The sequence below is a fragment of the Amblyomma maculatum genome, chromosome 1 (genome assembly GCF_055883805.1).
Source record: "Amblyomma maculatum isolate TAMU_Amacu chromosome 1, ASM5588380v1, whole genome shotgun sequence".
Taxonomy (NCBI): domain Eukaryota; kingdom Metazoa; phylum Arthropoda; class Arachnida; order Ixodida; family Ixodidae; genus Amblyomma; species Amblyomma maculatum.
Window position 1 is genome coordinate 380,039,757 of NC_139344.1, and position 27,130 is coordinate 380,066,886.

The window sequence follows — 27,130 nt, forward strand, 5'->3', positions numbered from 1 at the left end:
TGATTGCCCCTCAAGATTCCAGTGCAGCTCCTTCCATCTGTGGGCCACTCTGCAACTTCGTACGCCTTTCCTTCAGTGCATTTCAGGCTTTTATTTACTCTCGGCGATGAGATGTACTGTCAATTTTTGAAAACTGAGAACGCAGGAAAGCTAACTCAACGACCTTTCAAGAACGCAATTATGATCGTCGACATCTCGAATCACACTGCCCTCCTAAGAAAATTTCAACTCAGCTCACGTGACTTCGATGTTAAGGCCAATTTATTTCGCAATATTAGCGCTTGCCCACTAAAATTAAAGATAATAGCAATCCTTAATAATGTTGAAGCACTTGCGCATGGCTAAGATTATTCGAGATAAATCTGGTCGCATCTTGCGTCACAAGCATAAAGCCCCGCCCTGGCGGTGCAGTGGTTAGGGCTGGGCTCGTACATCCTTGTGTACTACTGTACACAAGGATGTGAGATCGAATCCCGTCTGCGACAGCCGTTTTTCGATGAAGGCGAAAAGTATAAGGCACCCTTGTGCTGTGCGATGTCAGTGCACGTTAAAGAACCTCAGGTGGTCGAAATTTCCGGAGCCTTCCACTACGGTGTCTCTCATAACCTAAGTTGCCTTTTGACCTTGAGCTTCACGAACCATGACAAATTTATAAAGCCGCGAAGTCGTGGCTTTTAGCGCCAGCAAACAAACAGTACAAAGTTTCGCACTAATAATATCCGCCTTACCGCAAAAGACTTCTCCGGTGCATTTCTCGAAGTCTTTACAAAAAATATCTGTAAACTTTAATTACAGTCGCTGGGTATAATGTAGATGGAGGATAATTTGTGTGCCCAGATAAATGCACTCAAAGTCACTTGCGATGCAAGATTTCCGAGTATTTTCAGCTTGAAAAACGACAGGATGCATACCTTAGAAAGGGAAGAGCTCAGGCTAGTTAACGTGAGGTTCCATAGCTCGAAAAACAGAGTAACAATAAATAAGCGCTTTGTGTGTTGTCCCCTTGCGGTTCGCGTTATGGGACCTCCCATTGAACGCAGTCCTCAGACGAAGGAAGCAAGGATTAGGTCAGGGAAAGGTTTGCCTAAAATGTAATAATGGTATATCACAAATTTACTACAACACATGCAGTGAAGTATATCCGCAGTTTTGCTTGCACGTGATGCCTGTCCTTCAAGAATTGGACCTGTTGGAGAATGTTGCTATTGTTTTAACGCCCGCTATAGTGACGTCCGTACCTCACTTGAGATAGGAGCTCATTATCAAGGGGATAAGGAGGCCGCGCAACTGATACCGATTGCGCTGCACGTCGCTGACGCACGTTATTTATTAACCAGAAAGGGATATCTTCTTTTTGTAGCGCTTCTTTCGACTAAGGTTATTGAAAATGAACTGTCATTGAATACAATCGTCATAATATTCTACTTGGAATAGGTCTAAAAAAAAAATGCGCTTAAAGGAGTCCGCGTCTTTATACGCGGAATAAATAATATTGGACGGTATATATTTTGCGAAGATTGACCGCCAAATTATCATATCAACAACTGTACTGTTATTATTTTTTCATTTTGATTCATTCGGAACTTTCTTGGCTTTTAATTCCTAGAAGACTTGGCGGCAAAGTGTTTTATTTCTCCCGCTTTGCATTCTTATTGTTGCGATAATCAGTGACGCTGGCATATGACGGTCCGCAACACACATAACTTCTCTTTTCCTCCTCTGTGGCTGCAGATCTCAAATGTCTCGGCCAGGGCAGGCTACCTGGGCGGACAGGTGACCACAGTATTGTTCTCAGTCACGTGCGGGTAAGATAATTATTGTTTCTTTTGCAGCTATCAGTGAGGAGTGCGTCATATATTAAGGCAAACTAACGTCGAAATGACTAAGCATTTGTTTTATCGTTTCTTCCTTGCCGCTTATCAGTGTATCCCTGCTATTTTCGCCAAGGTTCCTTGTTGCGTATCATTGTATGCCCCTGTGAATTACACCACAGGGACACAAGGACTGCGTTCCTGGGAGAGATAAAAAAAAAATGAACAAATGAGAAAAGCTGCGTAAAACGCGCAGAGAGGCGTGTTCGCGCTGAGCAACAGTGAATTATCCGGACGAGGCTACTTTGACGGTTGATCAAGTTTGTTTCCAAACATATTAATATAATTCTTTGGTCGGCGAAAGCATGTTAGCATGTTACATTAAGCTTCTATTGTAGACGGTGGAAAGCATGGCTTCGGAACCACATAACTTTACGAAGGCAGATAGGTCACTTGGTGAGACATTGGCAAATAGAAAATGCAGCAGACACAGGAAAGAGTGACACATGACCGCCCTGTGACTTTTCCTTCTTCCGTCCTGTGTCTGCTGCGGTTTTTAAATTTTCAAAATCACCATTTATAAATTATGATCACCATTTATAAATTATGCTAGCTGTCATTTCTGCTTTTGTAAATTTCACGGTATACTGCTAGGTGTATACTTTTGATCTTTGTACAAATGCCCTGTGATGTGGCGATCATAAATTGCGTTGTCTTGATGTGTCAAAAATAGAAAACCAAACTTGTTCTAAGTACCGCAACGCTAAGAATAAGCAAGAAATATGTCTGGTTCTGCGGTTTTCTCAAGTCCAGTTTTTTTTTTATCTTTTTTGCCCGCTTTGTCAGCATATAGTGCTATACCTGCAACTGAGCATATTTACTAACAAGTCTTTTTTTTTTGTTTCTAAATCGCTAACTAATTGTTGAGTTAGATTCCTTTCGTTACTGCTGCTTAAGGCTGCATTCCGTACCATAAGCAGTCTGTAATATACGAGCCATTGCATGACAACATCTTCGCAGCTTCCTCTACTGGGTGAAAGGCGGCAATCTTCTGCTCGGATTGTCCCTGGCGGTGGCTGCTTTGGGCGGCTGCTCCAGCACAGTGTACAGCGTCTGTCTATACACACTACTTACCTCACGGTTTCAAGATGACGGTGGCATGTTTATAGTGAGTGCGAATTTCTGTTAATTCCATAGGAGCACACTTTAATTCACAAATTTTTCATAGTTTTCCTTTATGCTAATAGAGACGCCTTGTTTTATATTCATTGGTGTCATGATGCCTCTTTTATTTCTATGGAGCATACTTTTGGAATTCGCTTAGTGCCTTCAGAGCAAATTTGACTCCCATGTCTTTAATTATCATGGCTACAATGCTTAAAAGAGCATCAATTGCGATTTCATTCGTGTTTTTGCAATAATGCATGTTTGAAGCCTTAATTTGAATTTATGTTAATGCCTTTGGAGCACATTTTGATTCACAAGTTTCTTATAGTTTGCCTTTATGCTTATAGATACCCCTTGTTTTATATTCCTTGGTGACATGATGCCTCTTTAATTTCTATGGAGCATACTTTTGGAATTCTCTTAGTGCCTTAAGAGCAAAGATGAAATACACGATATGTTTCATTATATGCTGCGGTTTTGTGAGTACATGTCATAGACAACGTAAGTTCCGCGTAACTGGAATTAACCTGCAAAAGAAATCGCTGCTGCGCAGGTCATTGCTGGTTTCGCTGGCTCTGAATAAAAGTAATTCTTTGTTTTTATTCTGTTGCAAATCGGCATTAACATTTTGCGTAACTTATACAGCACATTGTAAACAGCACCTTCGAGGCTGATGTGTTTGGCAGATATACGTATAGCCCTCTTATGCTACCCATACATGGCAGTAACTGAAATATAGTAATGAAATTACGGTAATTCCTTGCTTTGTCCAGTAATTTTCATGTAATAAATTACTTTTTGGGTCTCGTAATTTATTAATTAATGGATTACTTTTGGCACTAATCTTGCAGCAAAAGTAATTATTTGCTTTCAAAATTGTTTTTTTTTTTTTTTTTTTTTTCAAAGTGCATCACTGCTATTTCACTAGACAACACTGTAGAGTACCGCGAAAGCACGGCAAGCCTGGGCCAGCTTAACGGATCTGCAAAAAGAGACTGGATTGAGCAGAACTATGCGTCTGAGACCTCCTGTGTCCTGGGTCACTTGCGTGTGGCTATCCTATGAGTAGTTGCGAACACTTCTTTTAGCACCGTTGTTGCAACCATTCCCCAAGCTTCAGGATGTAAGGCGTCAAGGGGCTGCTGAAGGATACATGGTGCAAGACGGCCGGAGTTCAAATCTTGTTGGGAGAGCGCAGTGGCACTTCCTGTTGCGTCGGCTAGGACAAAGTGGTACCTGGTTACGCTCGCTGCCGTGGGGCGAGGGAGGGTGCGAGTGGGGGAAGACAGTCGGAAGGGTTCACGGCGTAAGCATGACATAGCGGAAGGTGCCGAGGTCGATTCTTTGGACCAGGAAAGCAATAAACAACCTAGCTTTTTCGGGGCCTTCAAATGATGGAGACAGGTCTGAACCAACAACACGCTCGATGCACCCCTCATTTCAAGAGTGTTCAATAATGCATCAGTTTTTGTTGTTTTGTTGCCGTTGTCTTATTTTTGTAATGACTGGAGGCAAGAGGGGGGGAATACTTGTCTGCGGTGGAATTTGGCGGGAACACGAAATAATATGTGCGTCGAGTCTGGAGTGAAGTTGTTTTGTTTACTAGCTTTACTTGGTTTTTGTATAGATGAAAATTAGAAAGTATTTTCAAAGTCCTTGAATTACTCAGCATAAGTGATTTATTAAAATTTCATTACTTCTAGGGGGGAAATATCTAGGGATTGTAAAGAAGACAAAGAACAGAAAACGCTGCGGCATCGCCATCACCATCGCTTGTCTCCGGCGCCCATCTCGCTCGCGCTGAAGCTGTGCCCTGCGGCTGGTAATTCGATCCCTTGTGCCCAAAGTACTGCCAGCGCTAGACGTTCCAACCAACCATTAAATCCACATTTCACTTGGTGGAGGTCAATCTGAAGTTCCCTGTACCCATCTCGCCCTGGAACTTCGCAGCAGAACATTGACCCCAATGACGGAGCCGACTTCATTGCACCTGCCTCCGCCCGTCACCTGCACAGGTGCGCTCCGTCAACGGGACCCGACTACCTTCAGCGGAAGCAGCGATGACGACGTCGACGATTGGCTGACCACTTACGAACGGGTCAGCCGTCACAATAACTGGGACGACAACCGTAAGCTCACCAATGTCATCTTTTACTTGAGCGACGTCGCTAATCTGTGGTTTCGAAACCACGAGTCGGACTTTTCCACCTGGGCGAATTTCAAGACTAAATTTTCTGATGTCTTTGGCCGCCCCGCCGTCCGAAAACTCCGCGCGGAACAGCGTCTTCGATCGCGACTACAGCTGCCCGGTGAAACGTTCACCAGTTATATTGAGGACATTGTTGATTTGTGTCGCCGCGTTGACCCGACCATGACCGAGGCCGTTAAGATACGTCATGTCCTCACAGGAATTGATGCCGGCGCTTTCAACATGCTTATCGCCAAAGGTCCCAATACGGTCAAGGAAATATACGACCTATGTCAAAGCTACGACGAACTCCGCAAGGAGCGTGCTTTGATTCGCCAGCCTGATGAATCACTCGCTGGATTAGCCGCGGAGAGGGAGTCATCTAGCCTCTCTGAAGACATCAAGGCTTTTATACGTCAGGAGGTCGCGCGCCAACTGTCCCTACAGCCATATCTTAAGGAGTCGTCAACAACAGGCCTTGTTCCGGAGCTTCGCCATGCAATCCAGCAGCATGTCTCTGAAGTCCTCCCTAATCCTGTTCCTCAATCAGCTCCGGTCGCACCCTCAATGCCGTTACTCACGCCCACAGTTTCATCGTCCGGCGTTGCGCCACTGAGCTACGCTCCAGCATTCGCGCCGGCTCCTCCTCAAGTATTGCGTCGCACGTATGCCGAAGTCACTTCAAGTCCACCGCCTGAGCCAGCATATGCCTATGCTTCGCCCCCCATGCGGTCCGCACCAACAGCCTTTGCTCCCCCCTTGCGTCAGACACCATCTCCATGGCGCACTGCGGACAACAGGCCTATTTGCTACCACTGCGGCATCCCCGGACACACTACACGCTACTGCCGGCGCCGAATAAATATGGCCTTTGCTGCACGGCCTGCGCCACCTTATTTGGCCCCCCAGTTCCCAGTCCCATCGGGTCCTCCAACAGCACCCCCTGAACCTCCGGACTTCCGCCCTCGTCGTTCGCCATCACCACGTCGCCGCTCCATTTCGCCAATGCGCCGACGACCCGCTACCCAGCCGGAAAACTGCCCGCCGCAGTTCGCGAGGCACGAACTGCGTATCCGACCGAATTTCAAAGTCCTCGTCTTAATCCCGCGAATGTTATTCCTGTCATCGTTGAAGGTGTTCATACTCTTGCGCTCGTCGACACCGGTGCCGCTGTATCAGTTATCAGCCAAAAACTCTGCCGCTCCATCCGAAAGGTGACTACGCCTCTCGAGGGACTATCGCTTCGTACCGCATCCGCTCACAGTATACAGCCGACAGCTATCTGCACTGCTCGCGTCGTCATTGCTGCAGCCTTGTACATCATCGAATTCGTCGTTCTCCCCACATGTTCTCATGACGTCATTCTCGGCTGGGATTTCCTGTCCCAGCATCATGCTATCATTGACTGCGCCATTCCTCAAGTAGAGCTTATTGAATCGAGTGATGCACCGTCTGATGCCCTGCTCCACGAGCCGTGTCCTCGTTTTGCGACCAAACTCCTCGTAGCACATGACACAACCATCCCACCCGTTAGCGCTGTTCTGGTTCCCCTCACTGCCTCTTTTACCACCGCCGCGACAGTCCTCTTTGTGCCCTCTAACGTTGTCTGCCGCCGCCGCCACTTACCGCTGCCGTTTGCCGTCCTTGACATGAAAAACGGCGCTAGCACACTTCTGGTATCCAATCCTCTTCCCTCTCCAGCTATGTTGATCGAAGGGGAGTGCCTCGGCCGCATCGAGCCCGTGGACCTTCTGTTCACCTTTGATGATGTGTCATTCCCTGTTTGCCAAGTTGACGCCTTGACTCCAACTCGTGTGGCTTCAGATCCGCTACAGCGGGACCTTTTTGACCATTCCGTGGACAGCGCTCTAGAACCGCGCCACCGCGAGCAACTTCTTGACCTTCTACACCAATTCCGCGCCTCCTTCGACATTCCGCAATCTTCCTTGGGCCGCACGACGACCGTTTCCCACCTCATCGACACTGGCGCTCACCCACCTCTCCATCAGCGGCCGTATCGGGTGTCCCCGACTGAGCGCCGTGTTATTGCCCAACAAGTCGATGACATGCTGCAACGCGGAGTAATTAGAGAATCCTGTAGCCCATGGTCGTCTCCTGTGGTTCTAGTTAAAAAGAAGGATGGCTCCATACGATTTTGTGTTGATTATCGCCGCCTCAACAAAATCACTCGTCGTGATGTGTACCCCCTCCCACGAATCGACGATGCCCTAGACTGTTTGCAAGGCGCAGAATTCTTTTCCTCACTCGATTTACGCTCCGGGTATTGGCAGGTGCCCATGGCAGAGGCGGATCGTCCTAAGACCGCCTTTATTACTCCAGACGGACTATACGAATTTAATGTTATGCCATTCGGACTCTGTAACGCCCCAGCCACATTTGAAAGAATGATGGACACTGTACTGCGCGGCCTGAAATGGAACATCTGTTTATGCTACCTCGATGATATCGTCGTCTTTTCAACCGACTTCCCGACCCACCTGACTCGACTTCGCCAGGTCTTCACCTGCCTAACCCGCGCCGGTCTTCAACTCAACCTCAAAAAGTGCCGCTTTGGTGCCCGCCAGCTCACAATACTCGGACATGTTGTGTGTAAAGATGGAGTTCTGCCTGATCCTGAGAAGCTGCGCGCCGTCGCTGACTTTCCGAAGCCGACCACTTTGAAACAACTGCGAAGCTTCGTGGGCCTCTGCTCGTACTTTCGTCGTTTTGTTCGGAATTTCGCAACCATCATAGCCCCCCTTACACAGCTCTTGAAAGGCACCCCTAACCTCTCCTCTTGGTCGCCAGCCTGCGATGATGCATTCGCGACACTGCGCAATGTTCTCACGTCACCCCCAATCCTTCGCCATTACGACCCTACTGCACCTACAGAACTTCACACCGATGCCAGTGGTGTCGGCCTCGGCGGCGTATATCTGATCCCAACAAACGGATGCGGCGCGAGGGGGAAAACGAAGATGGAGAGGGAGAAGAGGCCGTCGGCTGGCTGTTACGAGCTGCGGCCGGCACCCCCATTCCATGATAGCGACGCAAGGCATGGTAGGGACTCTAGCATGGGCCTCGGATAGCCTCGGCGACCGTGTTGTGGCAGCGTGCAATGCGCGTTGTCGCGTGGATGTGTGTGCGCGCTCTTGTGCTATACTTGTGCCGCGAGTCTTCTCCAAAGACCGCATGAGGCTAGTCGTCTTGTCTTGCCCCGGATGAACTAAATGCGATTTGTGCATTGGCCCTTCGTGGCTCAGACGCAGGTTTGGTACATACCGCTTGCATGCAAATCGGCCCCGAAATGCGATCTATTTTATGAGGGAACGCAAGCCTTGTATTTCCGCAAGATCCCTCGTGCTGACTGCTAGAGTTTGTTCTAGTAACGTTGCTGCTAGCCGTTGGATGTGCGTGCGTGATGTGCCGCGAGACTACCCCCAAAGACTGCATGAGGCTAGTGCTCTAGTTTCAATCGCTGGCGCACGGCCGCGCCATGAAACCCGTCGTGGCGCTCAGACGCAGGTTTGTGTTACATATCGTTAACATATGCAAATCGGCTCCGAAATGCTATCGCACGCCTTGTATTTAGGTGAGAACCCCACCTAAACCGTCCGGTGAAGCAAAGGCCTGCATCAAAAAAAAAAAAAAAAAAATAGAGAAAAAAGGTGACCGTCCGTAGCTGTGCTTCAACCCCAAAAGCTGATACATTACTTTTCTGAGTGCCTCTTCCGCCGTGCATGTAGTGAAAATGGTTTGTGTATTTTGCAAGTGGCTTTAAACAGCTCTTGCAGCTGTTGCTTAGGTATTGCAGCAATGTGGCACTTTTCAAAGCTATCTTGTTTGCTTCTTAGTTTCGCAGGGTAGTAGATAAGAGTGAAAGGGTGCTCACAGTGTCATAAATGGCAATATAGCATCAACAAAACCTGCAGATGTTGCCCTTCATCAACAATTTTCTTTCAAGAGATTTACTTTCAGATTAAAACAAGCATTCATTGAATATCCATGCCCAGGTGGAAATTGCCACCACCAGCTGCTGCCTCTGAATATACTTTCTTTCCTTCAACATCAGGGTTAAAGGCCAGGGCAATCGCGAGTTTTGTTTCTTTTTCATTTATTTGGTCAGTAAAGTAAGTGTTGTTCCTCCTTCGGTGTGGTATATGGTGTTTAACTTCCATAAGTAATATAGAAAAACTGCCTATAAGAGATGTCATAGTGGACAGCTCTGCATTAATGCCATTGATTTGAGGTTCTTCGTGTGCACTGACATTGCAAGTGTGCCTTGCATTTCACCTTCATTGATATGTAACGACCACTATGGCTGGAACTGAACCCAGGTCCTCGGCCTAGCATGTCTTAATATGAGTACTATTTTCTTTTGCAAATGCAGTCCTTAGAAATGTAGTCTGTTGATTGCAGACAGCAGCAGAAACAAAGCCTAGCACAAACACAGACTAGAAATCACTTTTTTCACTGGTACACACTATGTTACTTTATCTGTGTCAATGTGATGTGGGCATTAACAAAATCAGCCTTGCATGTTACACACATTTGCAAAAATGTTTTTTTTCTTGCAAACAAAGTGGTAAAAGTTTAATAATAATTTATTGGTACAATATATTAATCCATTTATTTCTGCTACCAGCCCGAAGTGCAATGTCTGGTGAAGGTATGTGTCTAATACTGATCAGTTAAGCGAGGCAAAATGCATGAAACAAAGTCTATTACTGTTTTCACATAGAGGAGAAGTAATTCATTTGTAGTCAGTGTGCACGAAGCAAGAAAGGTATTAACTTTGGCATGTTTTAACCTTGACAGTGTATTCCCTTGCAGCATACTTGCGCTCTTGCTGCCCATGCAGTCATGAGGGAGCTGCACTAGTTGCTACTGTTATCATATGGGCAAACTGTCCCGATGAACTAAAATGCTGGCAGGGGTATGTCGCTGTAGGTCGCTGTATGTGAGCAATCCTTCCATTTCAAGTTCCTCGGCATTAGGTCTCACCGCTCGGCCGACAAAACCTCGAGCGTGTTGATGAGCAGCCTCATTGCCTCGGTACCCTGAGTGGGCAGGTGTCCATACGAGTTCTATCTCTCTGTCGAGTCTGATATCCGTGAGGTTGTTTCTGGCAGTATTTGATATTCTGCTACGCGAGAAGTTACGTATAGCAGTTTTTGAATCAGTAACAATTATGTCCGCATCTGCTGTAGCGATGGCTAAAGCGATTGCGGCTTCTTCCTCCTGGTCCGAGTAGCGGACTTTGACCGAAGCGGCTGATACGCATTTACTTACTGTACTGCTTAATTACAAAGATAGCAACGGCACCGTCAGCCATATAGTAATCCAAGGCGTTGGTATACACCACCCCATCGTGATTTCGGTATTTTCTGTTTAAGGCCCTAGCTCTAGCTTTCCTCCTGCCTTCATGGAAGGAGGGATGCATGTTTTTGGGCACAGGTTTGGAGATAATTTTGTCGCCAGCTCCTCTTGGTAGTGGTCCTGGTGGTTGGCTAGTGGTTCGGCATTAATTCCCATGCGGTTGAGAATTTGTCTGCCTGCTTTAGAGTTTGTTAGTCTTTGTAGCTGCAATCAGCTCCTCTACATTGTTGTGCATCCCAAGTGAGAGAAGTTTTTCGGTTGCAGTGTTTCTGGGTAGACCTAGCCCAGCCTTGTAGGTGCTTCTAATGAGTGTCTAATTTCTCCTCGTCAGATTGAATGAGGCGGAGATAAGGGACAGAGTATGTGAATCGACTTAGTACAAAGGCATGGATAAGACGACAAATGTCAGCCTCTTTCTTGCCGTTACTCTGTGTATCAGTCTAGTGATTTATCGCACAGTCATTTCCAGCCTGTTGATAGTAACATTGCTCTTCCTATTGCTCTGGATGTAGAGCCCGAACACTCTAATAGTATCGACTGTGGGTATGGGTAGTCCGTGCAGGCAGACTTTTATCTCTACTTTGTCTTGCGTTTTCCTTCTCACTGCTAGTAGTTCAGACTTATGTTGTGAGCATTTCAGCCCAATCTGGTTAGTGTATGACTGGACTACATTCACTGCTTCTTGAAGCGTTTCCTCTATGTGAGCGTCCGAACCTTTTGCTACCCACAAGGAGACATCGTCAGCATTTAGGGAGTGTTGAAGATCTTGGATTTCTTCAAGTTTGGGAGGCAGACCTATCATTGCTAGGTTGAACAAGGGAGAGAGGACTGATCCTTGCGGGGTTCCTCTGTCTCCTATTGCTATTTTGTCCGATGCAAGTCCTGCGATACTTAGCTCCGCAGTCCTTCCCGAGAGAAAGGAAGGAATGTAATTAAAGGTTTTGTTCCCTGTGTTTATGTTGGCGAGGGTTTGGAGAATGGCTTCATGAGAGACATTGTCGAAGGCTTTTTCCAGATCCAAGGCAAAAATCGCTTTGGTTCCGGTTTTGTTAGGGGGATCTATCACTTCTGCATGCAACTGAAGCATTACGTCCTGAGTAGAGAGCTGAGTTTTGAAGCCAATCATTGAGCTGGGCAGAAGGTCATTCTCTTCTGCGTAGTTCTAAAGCCTATTTAGAATAACATGTTCCATAAGTTTACCTAAGCACGACGTAAGAGAGATGGGCCTTAAGTTCTCTATGCTTAGTTTCTTTTTGTGTTTAGGAATAAAGACAACCTTCACGTTTTTCCACATCTGCGAAAGTTCACCTTTGTTCCAATATTCATTCATTAAGTCGTTAATTGCTGAGAGTGACTTTAGGTGTAAGTTGGCATTTTATTGGTTACGCCATCTGGCCCTGGCGCCAAGGTAGTATGTAAATGGCTAATCGCGGCCCAAATTTCCGCTTCCGCGATCTCTCTGTCGAAGTCTTCATTAAGAACCCCTTTGTACTCATAGGTGGCATTGGGGTTGCTACCGGTATTGAGATATCTGCTTCGGAGTTCGCTTAGCAGATCTGCATCTGTACTTGGGTATTCTTGTATGATTTGATTCATAATAGCATAATAATAACATAATAGCAGCGAAATGGCTGAACACAATCACTATAATATTTGGCTTCTGCTGTGCCTTGGTTGTATAGTCCTTCCCCCTAGCAATAGCAACACACTTTCACCACTAGTGCAGTCGTCGGCACGTCTACAATGCTGGAGAGGTGTGCTGCGGAGCGAACAAAGTGAAATTTTGTCTGGGCTGCTCTATTAGTGGTAAAGTGTAGTTGTCAGTGCAAGTAGTATGCCTATGCACCTTCAGTATAGCGCCATCATTGTTCCTAGAATTGGGCCCCTGCTCAAAAATTTCATTTTCTTTGTGCGACAGGTTGGTGTTCGAGCACTCCGGGCAGACTTGCTGACGTCTGTACATCAGTCTGTACATCAAAAGTTGCTGGTTTACCTCGTGCCCCCCACAGTACCAACTTTGTGCCATTGAACTTCTAGCTGCTTCCTAGACTAAATTAAATCATCAACTGCTGCTCACTGATAGTTTAGTCAACAGATGCACCAGTAACAGTTAGCGTGCTGCCACCAGTGAAGACTGAATCAAAATGTGTGAAGTAGGACTGAGCTCATGAGTCATTTCTAAGCGTTATTTTAAATGTAAATTCTTTCAGTTCCATCATGTAATGAGTTACAGGACAAAAAGCAATACGTTTTTTAATGCACACTGTATTAGGAACAAAAGTGTTCCTTTGACACAAACAGCCAGTGGTTAATAAAGCCATTCGGAGCTGCCTAGCTGTGTCATCGTGCGGAAGAGTTAGACTTTTTTCTATGGCTATAGTGGATAATATGATGGGCTTTCGAGTTTTTCCTCCTCAGCTATTTATATCTCTCATTTTTTTTGTTTACACCTTAGTGAATTTACGTCCTATGAGAACTGCAGATTGCAAACTTTTTATGGCTGCAACGTGCAACAACAATGGCTTTGCAAAATGAGTACATTTCTCACACCTTACAACACCTAATCTTTTCGGCACAACGAAAAACATACTTCTAAGGTAATCATTCCATGAAATTTTTGTTAGAAATGCTGTAGAAAAGTTTTTACCAAGAATATTTTCATCAGTAGATATTACTGATGTCTTTTGTTTGTACGAAGAAGCTGGAAACCATGATAAATGAGCACAATGTCATTCACAGGCCGGCAAAAAGGATGTATTGAAAGCTAATATAAAAAGAAAGCTCTGCTGCCAGACATTCATTTTTTATTACAGAAGAGAATAATATATATATGAGTTCCCGCACCCAACCGTTATGGCACTTTGACAAACACCTAAGTCTATGCAAGCATTAAATGACCGTGGTCGCCGTTGCAGCCAAAAAATGCAAAACGTGGTTCCACTGAGTGACAGAAGCTAGACGCACTTCACTGGCGAAGTGAAGGGAGCATTTATAATCAGCAGAGTGATGGCCAGAGAGTGCATAAACTAAAATAGAACATGAACACTCGTGAAAGAAAAAAAAAATCATGTGCACTCTAATACTCCACCGAGATGCGGTCATATGGTGGGATGCACCGGTAACGGCAAGGTTTTACAGCAATGTGACACTCTAGCTCATTTGATAAGATTTTCAGTGATAAATAAATCCTTTTGCTTCCTATACTGCTGTCCTCAATTGCAAGGCAAGAGCTTGCCATTTCCATCATAATCTATGACACATTTTGGTCTGTTAGTCTCTTGAATGTGAATGTGAAGAAACCATCTACACATATTTCAGCCACTTTGTGATTCTGCCAAAAACAAATTCCGATAAATGAAGAATACAATCAGTTCGCAACTGCGTTTAAGATAGTTAGTGTATAGTGAGAACTCGGTATTTTCCTGTATTTCTACCCAAGCATGCTTCGTGAATGTGCGGACAAACCCAATCATTATCCGAAAATTCTCTGCATCAACTCAGCTGCGTTTTCAACTGTTGAGGACGGTATAAAAAAAAAATCGGAGTGAGAAAAGCATAACAGAGAGATTGCTGGCAGCACTCCCAGGCTTTTCACATTAGGTGTGCTGTAGATGCAAGATGTGTAGTGCTGAATGACCCTATAATTTGTCTCTTGTGCTTGATTGTACAAGTGCAAAACTAAAGGAAGTGCAAGTTGCTTTAAGGTCATTCATAAGGCAAAGCCACTTGCCTATGTCGCAAGGAACCCATCACAGAAAGAGCACAATACAGGAGCCTCGGAGGCACAACATACACTGACACGTGACCAAGAGAAGATGGTTTGTACTTATCGTGTTAATACAGTTCTTTACAGCTTTTGCTTAACAAAACTTTTCAGAGTTGTATATAATTCATCATTAAAAACTACCTAGCACTAGTTTTAAGGAAAGTTCACACTTTTACAGCCATCTTCTACAAAATATAACTTGCCACTACAATAATCTCAAAGCAGTGCACAAAAGCAGCTTTTGATAACTGCATCTCCCGAATGCAATTTCAGCGATTTCAGAGAAAGTTGCAAATTCCCTGCAGTATACCTTTAACAGTGGCCCTGGCTAGAACCCTTTGGTGCTCCTAGAGGAGGACTAAAGGGTTCTGGTACAGCTGCTACTCTCACCACTCAATCGCATTCCAAGTGGCACTTGTGGTATTAGACCTATTGCCGCTTTGGTTGGGGGTGACCCTTGTGAGCAATCTCAATATTCGGCTATGCACAACCGAATTAGTATACTCTCTCCTACTTCCACCGTAATCTTTCAGGTAAAAAACGATTAAAGTAATAATTTTCCATTGAATATCCTGTGAAACAACAATAATAAAAATTTCCATATGCTTTACTTGATTTCAATCACTTTTGGCTTTTTTCATATGCATGTCGTCACGAGCCATTCATTTTCCTACCCTTGTCTGTGCACGAAAGGAATGAAGTTGTTATAAAACTGCAGCATGGAAACCACAACAAAGAAGGAACAAATAGATGAAAGCAAAGCTGCATACATTTTTGTGATAATGAACGAACTAGTTCAGCTCGATTAAAGGAACAATGAAAAGATATTTGCTGTGGCTAGAAAAGGTGCACTAACGATTAGTATTTCATCACTCATTTCCACAACACAAATTCTTAAGCTGGTTTTACTAACATAGATGCCGGTAAAAAATAATGCCCCTCCTTTCCCTTCAACTCGACACATGCCGATTAGAAAAGTAAAGAAAATGTCACAAGCATTCCCCACTGTGGCCCATTTTGCCTGCATCATTTGGTCCCAGATGGCCAAGTTTATGTCAGTAGGGGGCAGCTAAGAGTAGGCCGTGAGATGATGTCCAAATAGACTGCGAAAAGCAATTTTGAGAAATTTGTAAATTAAAGGGGGTATGCAGAGACATCTAAAATTTGACTTGAATACCAACAAAGAAAATCCTAGAAATGTACTGCATTACAATGACAATAATTACCTTTATAGGTTCCTTTTAGCATATTTCCTCAAAAATAAAAAAAAAATCAAACCTTAAAAAAAACGCAAGAAATGAGAAAAAACCTGGAAGACATCAGCCCTAATGCAGATCCTCATTACTTAACAACTCGCTGAATCACCAATTGCTGAATTTGTGACACTATCATCCCACACCTACTCATTAGCTTATACTCGTGAGCTACCACATTACGTGAAACACCAACAGCCATAGCTAAAAAGACCTGCTTCAACCAAGAACGTGCCTGCATGGCATAGGAGTAATGTGCTTGACTCGTTATCTGTTTCATGCCTGTTTAGTACGGATGAATTACTCGAGCAGTTTTTAAATGGGCATAACAGGTTCAACTAGTCTAGGCTACACAGGTGTGGGCCTGCTGTGTTGCAGCTAGAGAAGAGACCATGTAACGTCAGTTGTCTGCTCTGTGTGAGGAGGGAGACAATGGCTGCCAACCACTCCACTCGGCGCACGGCACTCAGTTGGGGCTCCCAGCTGGCTGTTCCGATCGATGCGGATACGATGCATCGCTGTTGTAGCTTGCGCCATCAATGGGAGCTTCTTGTTACAGTATAGAAGGCTTCCGGTGGGTCCGATTCTCATTTCCCCCTCCATCTCAAAGGAGCTGCTTGAGTCAGGAGTTCCAAGTCGGCCATGTCTTGTGGCTTCGTGGCGACAGACAACCTGCTGACCAGTCAGTGCACGGCCTTCTCACCTGCCAACTGCTACCTGCCAGAGGCATGCCCATGATTTTTCGCTCACATCAATATTGCTGCTGTTGCTGGATTTTCTGGAAAACGAAGTCTTTAAGCTATCATATCAAAACAATGCCGCAGAAGCTAAATGCTACTTGGGCTCGAGGCAAGGCTGGCATTATGCAAAAAGGAACAGGGGCCGAATACATTGTAGGCTGAAGACCTCGGGAGCGAAGGACGAGACAGCTGATAAGGATCTAGACTAGAACAGACCAGCCAACTGTGGTTTCACGTGCCACTGCCAGCCTGCGTCCTTTTTCATTTTTCCAGTGGCTATGCTTTGGCTGCAGTCTTTGCGCAGCCAAGGGAAGGCGCTACACCATAAAACTTTGATTTGGAACTGGCTCGCTTTGCCGCAATGCCATTTTGACATTGGCATAGGTGAGCAAACATTTTGGTAGGACAAAAAGGCAACAGCAGCCAATCGGCCATCGAGCGAGCTTTATTCTGCACTCACGAGAAGGTACCACTCAACTGAATTTGCGTGGGAAGCCTGTAAAACTTTTAACACAACAAAATTTTTGCAGTGTTTTGCAGAAAATCTGCTGTCAGCGTTATGGAATGTGTCAGCATCATGAGCGAAAAATCACATGCCATTGCCAGAAAAAAATATGCATCTCAGTGCAAAAAACACAGGGCGAAGAAAGGAGACAGACGCAGGGCAAATGCTTCAAAGGATCGAGGACGAAGCATTCATCCTGCGTCTGTCTCCTTCCTTCATCCTGTGTTTTTGCACTCGCAGTCGTCATACCAATACCAACTAGCCCGTCTTTCCACTTTAACTTTGTCAGAAAGTAGTTGGCAGCTGTCATGGCCGGGCGCTTACTGGGTATCAGGTTGTCTGATGGCAGAAGACTATATATACGGCATGGCCACTTTGGCAAGTGCTGCAAACTCAGACTTTGCCTTTGAGATAAGAGGGTGAGATCGGAATCCAGCCCTCCAAGACTCTTGGATCTTGAGTAGGACACACTGCTTCTAGGCCCAGGTAGGACAAAGGTCTCTCCCATATTTCTCGAATTAACCAGGTCCTGCACTAGTTGAATCCACTTGACCCCTGCAAATGTCTTAGCTTCATCAGTCCACTTAAGGGCAACGCTTGGCATCCATTGGAAAAAGAAATTGTTACCTTTGCAAGTGGAAAGGACTATTCCAGTTAATGCAAGAAGGAAATGACCCCGAACTAAACATTGTCTCTGTTATGTCAGGCCCGCTGTAATGTTAATACTTTGTGGAAGTGGTGCTGTTGAACACATAAACAAGTGTGATGTGAGTGGTGCCCTAGGAGACCTAGCATATCATTGAAAAATGGGGGTGAATGTGCGTCAGTGCTTGAGAAAGTAGGCTTTGACATGTGGCAAACGCAACGACAATCAGGAAAATTTGTGAAGCATTTAACACAGCCCAGAAAGGCATTTTCATAGGTCCTTTATGACTATCATTCAACAGGAAAGAATTCATGTTCATTGCGGGCACAGGCAAGCAAAAGAATGAAGCAGATGGACATGCTCAGAGGTATCGTCGCACCCCTCACAAAGCTTCAAGAATTGCTTGATTAAGCTAGTACAGTCACAGTCTACAAAGTTGTCCTACCTGCTTGAAGCTGATAAACATGCTGAGCTGATGAGTGCTTCAATGGTCTCTGAAATGGTACCTATGGTAATATTCTAATGCAAGAAGTTCACGGAGGTGGTCTTTGTGAGCACTCAAGTCAAATTTCAAGCTTTGCAGATAATGTTTAAAAAGTGCTCCTGGCAACTGCTCGCAATCAATTAAGGTGACGCCTCTCATGCGCTCACTCTTCAATGATGTTATTGGGGTCTGCTGGGTGCACAAAATAACTGGACACTCCCAGGTGATGCAGGCAGGCAGGCGGGACAGGGCATAGTGGCATGCGCTGAGTTGATGGGGACAAGAGTAATTTTTTGCACCGATACGATCAGTGCTAATGCAGGTAGCTTGAAAATGTTTGCATTGCTTGCACGCGTTTTCTAGTTTTAATAAATGGCTTTTCGTGGGCCCTTTCAGTAACAATTCCAAAGCAATTATGTGTGAGACGAGACACTTATTTAACAAACACAGTTCCACTGTAAAGATATAAGAATGTAGCCTATACCATGTTTTGTCATAACTCACTAGGCACGTCAAGGTGTTAAATCATTTGCATGAAATGTCAACCACGATATTGCACATGAAAGAACTGAGCAATTGATTGCTACAAACTTGGCTTGACACTGCATTTAATCTTTGTTTCATCAAGATTTGTTATAACAGGAAACTTTTTATGGGGCAGTTTGAGTCTAGAATCAATGTGTACCTGATAGCAAGGTATTACTAATTGTACTGGTGTTATCAAATGCTTTGGAAGCAATAACAGGCACACAATGCATGCTCATAACTGGGAGCTGAAAGAAGCTTGCTTGTGAGAACTTTATGCAAAACTGTGCAAAATATGAGCGCTCGTTACATTTGTGCAGTTGTGGAAGATGGTGGCTTAATTATTTCTTCCTTGTCCCTATATTTCACGCAATTACCTTTGAATCAAGATTGCTGAATAATTCAGCTATAATTCAGTTTGCAGCATGAAGTTCATACTTACCTAGAGAGCATGTGTACCATGGTTGCATTATCTAGCTCTCTTATTTTGCGCATTTTGAAATGCAGCTTTTGAAAATTTGCACAAAGCCATGGCAGCACTCGCGCATCGTCAGAGTATCACCAACGAAACAGCCGCAGGCATCTGAAAAAAGCTGCAGTACGCTAGTCTTTTTAGGACAGCAGGCCCCGTCTCAAATATTAGGTTGTTTACAGCCTTGCCAGAGACGTGTGCTTCGGAATAAGCCCTGAGCTGCGTTCTAGCTACAACACCCGTATGGAGTCCTAAACGAAGGGTCTTCTTTTAGTTATCACTGCATGGAACACATCGCGCCTACGCTGCTCGTCGTCCTCGGGTCTCCGTCCGCTGGTCCGAACCATGATCCACTGCCGAAGTTTACAACGTTCCTGATGATGGAAGCTCTATGGCTCCACTTTGATGATGTCCGAATTCAAAACCACCGTGTACAAGTTTCTTCCCGTGCTGCGCCACAATGCGCCATGCTGCTAATGTCGCTGTGGTTGCGTTGTGTTGCTACGCTGCTTACTGCTACTGTTCACATACAATCATGTGCCTTTAGAAACATTACAAATTATTTTGTTTACTCCTCATAACACAAAATACAATATAATTCACTACTTTGCGTGCATGGTTTGGAACAGTTAAATGTGGCTATATTTGACACATTTTGTTTTTTCTCCTAGTGTCATTGATGTTATTTTGCAAGATGGCTGCGCCCAGTATAGCGAGCTCGCTATCTCCTCAGAATATCTCAGAGGTTTGTTTTGCTCCTCCCGGTTTGCAAAGCATTTCTTGTGAAATTAACCTTAAACGAGTGTGGAAACAGTTGCGCTGCAAGTTCACATTTTTTCCCAGCAATAGTGCTGAAGCGATGTTGGTTTTCTGGTGACCACTTCAGGCACCGTCTGCTTCCACATTAAGCCGGATTTTAAACTATTGGCTTTCGTGAATTGTCTTGTGCTTACGGAAATGGACTACAGATATTTATGTTCTGAATGTATGCGGTTTTCACGGACGCGGTCCGCTGTTACCATAGGGTGTCTACGGCTGTTGCCGCATGTGTTGCCCGCAAATACTTGGCTCTGGCTAGTAGCATAATGTTAATCCGAGTTTTAAAGCGTCTGCCTGTCTGGTTTGACTGCACTGGCGCTAGATCCATATAGTTCTTTGGTGGTGCCACGAAATGTGCGTCATTAATTGAAGTTTCTACTGTTATACTTGTACTACTGCTTCGAGATTTGAGCGCTCATGCTTCAAACTGTGCGATTGAGACTTGTGCTGTTGGGCAAGTTGGTTCGACTTCAAGGCCAAAATGGACAACACACACGACTCAATTTCGTCGTTGCCTTGGCGCTGGTTGCCTAAATCATTATTTTTTATCCTTTACTCTGTAAGCGGTCACACATCGATAATAAGTATTTTTGTGGGGGTTTGGTATGTCGTTGCTATCTTTATTTGTAGCTGTGGGGCCGACCAGTTGTAACTTACTGCCTCCCCCGTTAGATATCCACTGCAAGGCAGTACAAACTACAATCGAAACATGCATATTCTAGCTTTGTAAAACATATGTACACTTGGTTAACGAGCCTGGCTTTTTGCTTGATGGTAATAGAGTGTTTGTTTGTAAATAGATGAAGAGCCGCAAAGCGGTTCGCTCTCCCTAAGCCAGGGAAGCCACATTTTGGTCAAAGTGTTTTTTTCTTTAGAAATAGCTATACAGCATACCCTACATACATATACCTGAGCAGATGCATGCAACTTTTTTTTTTTACCAAATTATAACAGCTCGTGCGTGCTGTTCAGATGTCATTGCCGTGCAGTAAGCAAATTGAAGGAAATTGCCTGTCTTTGTTGAAATTGTGTGTTCTTGTGTTTTTCACCGGTACATTAGCAAATCAATAATGCTTCAATCAGTTTGACTTCTGCTGTGTAATTTAAGATGTCGTAAAGTCCTTGTTAAATTTAATACTGGAGTGCTCATGCCAGTAGTCATCTTAAATATTGTGGTTATCCAATCCTTTCATGCCACAACAAAAAGGAAACATACTAAATGTATATGCAGCATGAATGAACACGAGAGTTCGGTTGCTAAGAAAGGGGACAGCTGGACAACTGCCATAATGTGGGTGCAGACCTCTTCAGACGAGTTGCAGGTAGGATATGGCCTACAAAGCACAGTTCAAGGAAGGATGCTGACAATTGTTTGTTGCTGCTAGGCTAAATGTACCTTTTTGGCCCAGAAACTATAGTCTCCAGATTTCATAACATTTTCACAACCATTTCAAGCTTATTGGTTCCATCAAAACCTATGGTACCTACCAGGCTGTTTGATAACACACATCCACAAGCTTTTGTTTGTAGAGGGTGCTAGGAAGCTGCTAACAGATATGGCCTACAAAGCACAGTTAAAGGAAGGATACTGACAATTGTTCATTGCTGCTAGGTTAAATGTACCTTTTTGGTCCAGAAACTGTAGTCACCCGAGTTCAAAGTGCATGAATGCATATTCATGTGACAGCCTAAGAGGCCCTCTTGTCTAGAAAATCCTTCCAACTGTGTTGTGAGCAAAAAATTACAACCTGATGGTAGTTGGCAGGTGACATGGCTAGGCACTGATTGGGCAGCTCCTTTAAAGATGAGGGCAGTTAATTAAACCCACTGGGATCCTTGAATAACAAATCACACATGTGAGAAAAAGTAGACACACTCAAACTTCACCTTAAGAGTAAATGTGATAGTGCCTTTAGTACCGCCTTTCCATTCCGTGAAATTTTTTATGTGTGAGTGATGCCGTAGTGGAGGGCCTCAATTAATTTTGAGAACATGGGACTCTAACCTGCACTGATATCCGAAATTGCATGGGCACCTTGCTTCTCGCTCCATTGAAATGCAGCCGCTGCGACCAGGCTCAAACCTATGTCCCCCGACTCGGTACTTGAATGCCTAACCACTGAGCCACTTCTGCAGAGTTGTCATCGCATGTTGAAGACAGCATTTCTCAGACTTTAGTGCTGCAAGGACGTGGGCTGAAGGCAGGTCACATGAATATCCCAGGCTGAGCATAAGTAAAATTTAATGCTTTTATTCACGGTGCAAGTCAAGCAGAATTGCTGGACATGTTGCTGTACAATGCACATGACACGACAAAAAATACAAGTCTTCTTGGCGGGCGAGATTGGTTCTTTCTGGGAAAGTTCTCTTCGGCAGGCTATACAGTAATGCTGTGCAAGATAGTTTCGCACTGCCGTCTAATAACTACAGTAGTAAACTCTGCTGTAGTAAAAACTCAATATAGTGAAGCGAAATATCTCAGCTTGTCTTCCGTACACTACTGTAAAGAAGGGGACAGAACAACTGAAAGCTCGCAGCACGAGGCAGCGGTAGCAAGTGGAGACGTGACGTACAGTTTTGCCACACTTGACTATGTCACGCGCATTTCTCAGCTAATGCCTCTTGAATGAGAGAAAAAGCAGAAGACAACATTGTGTTCATGCTAAGCTTTCATTTTTTTTATAAACCTACAAGACATGTTAATAAGCAGCCATTTAATTACCAGATAGCATCTTCAGGCCCATATCATCATAAAAAACTAATATTGTAAGGACCCCAATATAGTGGATTTTTGCCAGTTCGAGTGACTTTACTACGGAGGGGTTCTACTGTATCAGCAGAACTAGGCAAAAGTTTCATCTTATTTACTTTTACAAAGCATACACAAGAATGTTAGTGCTGACAGGGCATGAGAGTTGGTTAGCGTGGTATATTCTTGTCAATGCTGGGAAAGGTGTGCCCCTTTTAACATCAAGAAGTACTTTTTGTGAGTGACACAGCCGATGTTGGAAGGAAGAGGACAGTATCCAAGTACAGTAATGCTGAGCATGGATTTCCTGATGCGACGAGTTTCACAAGGCACCTGTTGTGTAAGAGATTTTGGCTGGACATGAAGGACATTCACTTCAGTTTAACAAATTACAAGGGTGAACAATATTATTTATCAGCGCAGCTGCCAATATTATTTATCAGCGCAGCTGCCAAGAAGTGATTTGTTACATTGTAGAGTCAAAGAACAGCACCCATTGCCCCCCAAAAGTCAAGGTGGCTGCATTTTTTCTAGGCCTTATCACTCCAGAGCCGCAAAGCCAGATGGATGCTTCCTTAGCTCAAGCTTCTCGATACTTTCCGAGTGCAACTTTGTGGGTGTGATGTACCAGCAGCAATGGTCTCCCGCAGCACAGGGGGCACCAGCTGCCAATAGCACCGAAGTGCAGTCGAACTGAGCTCTTGCCTTTCAGTTCTGACTGGCTGAAAGGTTTGCCTTCATTGCGCCAGCCTCATTCTGGTTGGTGCCACAGATTGACGCCACGTGAGCTCAAGCTTCTGAGTACCTACTAAGTGGAACTTTGCTTGACCTGAAGTACACGTGAGTGAAGAATCATAGAGGAGACCTTGAAAAATGCTTCATTTCAAATGGTTTTGAAAGCCAGATTGACTAACATGCACAGTGAGGCACTCATAAATTTGGTTGTGAATGCATAAACCAAAACCATTAATCAACTGATAGTCAAAACAGGCAACAATCATCACACTGAAATGTAGTGGTTTATGTAGCTGGGGAGATGCTTTGAGTGACTGAAATCCTGAGAATATAGTAGTGGCATTAATCGCAGCAACGTCAGCAGCATAAAAGCAGCCTGTGGTATTGTTGCAAGCGCATATCACATGTTTTGAATATGTGTCTCATGGCCTAAACTTGCTTATGAATGATCTGATAAAGCTTGTCATTATTAAGTCATGCTTTTTAGCAAATAACTCCATACTGTTCTTGTCATGTTTTTTCCAAAATGTTTAATTTGTTAGAAGAACTTGGGGAAAAAAATTTCTTAAGCCATACAAAATTTCTAGATATTTAGCATTCCTAGTTCAGATCCCTTCAAAGGCATGTGATTGTCTTTTGTTCTAATTTTAATCTTTCATTTCTCAGATTAACAATAATTGCATTGCGAAATTTTCAGTGAGCAACACAATAAAATCTATAAGAGCGAATTGGCGGGCTAGTTGGTTTTGCATGATGAAAGAACAGCGCAAGGCATGGGACACAGTGACACGAGGTGTATGAGTGTTTGCGCTTCCTCGTGTCACTGTGTCCCGTCCCTTGCACTGTTCCTTCACCATGCAATAAAATTGACAAAAATTTTCTAGTGTTTATAATAAAACTATTGTGGAACTGAATAACTTAGACCTATGTTTTCCATTGTGTTCGAAAAAAGTCTAACCTTTTTAAGCTGCAAGAAATGTGCACATTCTGCAAAGGTATTGCTTTCACATTGGCTTTGTATGTGCATTGCAGACAAAAAATTTCCCCTTTCTGCAGGTCTCATAGGACATAAATTGATTGGATAACGCATCATATTAAAAAGTTCAGGTGGTTAGCACAAAGTGGAAGAGGGTATGTCCTATGATATGGCTATGAGTACTGCTTTTATAAAGTACAAAATTTCTATCACCCTACTAGGTTCTTAGTTTATGAGAACCGAATTTGCATTGTCAACAAAAAAGAAACAGCAGTCATGATCTTCTGTTTTTACCATGTCTTCTGGCGAGGTTTTTCCATTATGTAATTTGATTGCTTTGATAATTTGGTTTGTGTACTACTTTGGAGCCGAAGACTTTCCTTACCTTCACCATCGCTCTTAAAGACTGCAAGACGGGAGTACAAGTCCAGATTAGTAAAGGTTAAAACTCGGTTGTCGGCACCCTGGCTGATTGAAATAAAAGGTGATGCTGTGAAGACTCATACAGTTTGGATCTTTGAGAATATATATACTCAGGATAACTTTGCAGTGCATGATGAATCCTGCATCAAACATCAAGTGTGCATTTGTCAAGACCTAACTCACATGAGCTGTCATAGCCTCCTTAATGGAACTGTGAATAGAAGCAACTGTGTTGATACTTGCATGCCACAGATTATAAGGCGCCTGTCTATCAGCCAACAGGGCAGGTGTTCTGTTCATGAAAGGATGATTGCAGCCATGACTAAACCCATCAGAAACATGCCAAAAAGCCCCAGACTCTCCAGCAACATGGCAAGTACCATTCTCACATTCGGTTCTCTTTAGAACAGTAGTCGGTGAGAATGGTACTTGGCAGCATGTTCTCAGCAAATAATGCAGAAGCAGCTCACTTTTCTTAATGTTCATTATCCATTTGATACCAAAAGTTAAAAAGATGTTAAGTTTCTCGAGGGAAATGCATCCATTGGATATGTGTTTTCAGTCAATGTCGAGAACTTGTTTTATTCTGTGCCCCATGATGCCTTCCTTGTTCACTTCTGTAAGGGATGCCATAGAGAAGAGCGGCACAGTTGATTTCAGAACTCCTCAGGTGTGTCAATTAGTAACTTTATGAAGCTGCTATAATTTCATCTCAGTGTGACATTTGTATCTTTCGATAACCGCTTTTACCGATAAAGACAAAGGATTTGCATCAGATCCAGCGTAGCCCCTGTGCTAACATTTTTTTAGCCTTTAATGACCGCACCCTAGAACTCAGTTTGACTGAGAAGGAAGTACTAAACGTTTTCAGGTATGTTGCTGATTTTCTAATAGTTATTAAAGAACAGAAAGATTTGACCTACACAGATGCTGTACGCCCAGTTTTAGCCAACTTTCAAGAAAAGGGGCAGGGATTGTGTTTTACCCGTGAACTCCCTTTGCGAGGATGTTTTCAGTTTAAGTATAGATTTAAGTATTACCTTGGGCGAGCATCATGTTATTTGGCAATACTCGAGCACGGAAGGAGCTGCTGCCTTATTCCTCGGCTCATTCAAAGACTGTGAAACGCGCTATTGCTAACCTCTGCCTTGGGTCTGCTCTTGTGAAGTCGTGTGAACATACTATGCAGGCGAGCTTTGAAAAGCAAGTGGATTGATTTGCTATGGCGGGGTTCCCAAGCTCGGTAATCACTGGTGATGCTGAAGCCTTCCTAAGGAAAACCAAACTTGTAATGTTCAAAAAGTTGTGCGAGACAAGAAAGCCAAGCGTGAAACCAGAAGTGGTACCCTATGTTCACAGGGTTCCGCACAATGTGAAAAAGGTTCCACGAAAGCTTGCGCCAATTATGCGCGCGCATTGCGAGCAATGAAAAGGAGGGCGCTTGCAGCAAAAAACATGGCAAGCAGTACGTGCCATAGTGCTGCATAGTAGTATATGAGATACCACTGGCCTGCGGAAAAGCCTATGTGGGCCAATCGAGGCGCCGTGTGAATGACCGTGCAGCTGAACATGCACTATCACAAAAAGAACCAGGAGGTGCACATCTTTCACAGCATTGTGCAAATTGCTTCGTGTGCAACCGAGCGGCAAAACATGCGCCGGGGGAAAAATATGCGTGCACTGAAAGATATGTGAACCACGGCTTCATGAGATAGATTCTGGGCAGAAGTAGAGATATGAAGGCACGCGAGGTCTTGGAGGCGTTTCACATAAGAAAGAGAGCTAAAGCGTGTGAGTGGTTCACCTTTTCAAGACCGAGATGACATATATCTTGAACGGTTTGTTTAATGCGTCGTGTTGTTGTTCATGCGCATCCCTTAAAATTTCTATATATTTGCTGCCATAGCAGTGAATAAAGGTCAGATGAATTTAGCGCTCGTCCTGCGTCATTCTCTCTTGTGTCACTTCTTAGCACTATTATTTTCAGTCTCGAACAGTATGCACTATTTAGCCCAAATTGACATTCTTTTAATCATGTTGGCTATAGGGGCCATATGTGACAGAAAATATATTTAGAAAGCTGTGTATTCATAAGTCACTGAGAACAAAATATATCAAAAAGGCTGCGTTAATCATGTCTGGTTCACTTTTCATACCCTTCTACTTTAAGATGACAGACATGGAGTACGACTGAAATCGACAATATGCAGAGATTGTCTGCCAACTTGAGCATCACAAGAATTTTGTACCTTTTTTCCAGCTTTACAGGACACAATAACAGATATTTTTGCAGATAGTGACAGTGTAGGGCAGTATTGTTTATGCATCCAGAAATTACGACACCAGAGCTTAATGGTTTTTGCTTGGTGCATGTGAAGAAATGTAGCAGGAATAAGTTCTTAACAGAGGTCCATATTTTAAAGCAATGAAATTGCTCATGGATTTTTTTCTCAATGTGAAAAATACAGGTTTATGTTAATGAAGCAATGAAA

General features: G+C 44.1%; 1 protein-coding gene across 2 annotated transcripts in view; it reads left to right on the plus strand.

Annotated features, from left to right (window-relative positions):
* LOC146208354 (MFS-type transporter SLC18B1-like) overlaps positions 1–27,130 on the plus strand; it is a 94,916-nt gene that overhangs the window by 25,216 nt on the left and 42,570 nt on the right. For both annotated transcript variants that reach the window (XM_084592885.1, XM_084592888.1), the window contains exons 4-5: positions 1,732–1,805; positions 2,832–2,979. In XM_084592885.1, the coding sequence (XP_084449011.1) occupies positions 1,732–1,805; positions 2,832–2,979 (222 nt within the window). The remainder of the gene's footprint in view (positions 1–1,731; positions 1,806–2,831; positions 2,980–27,130) is intronic.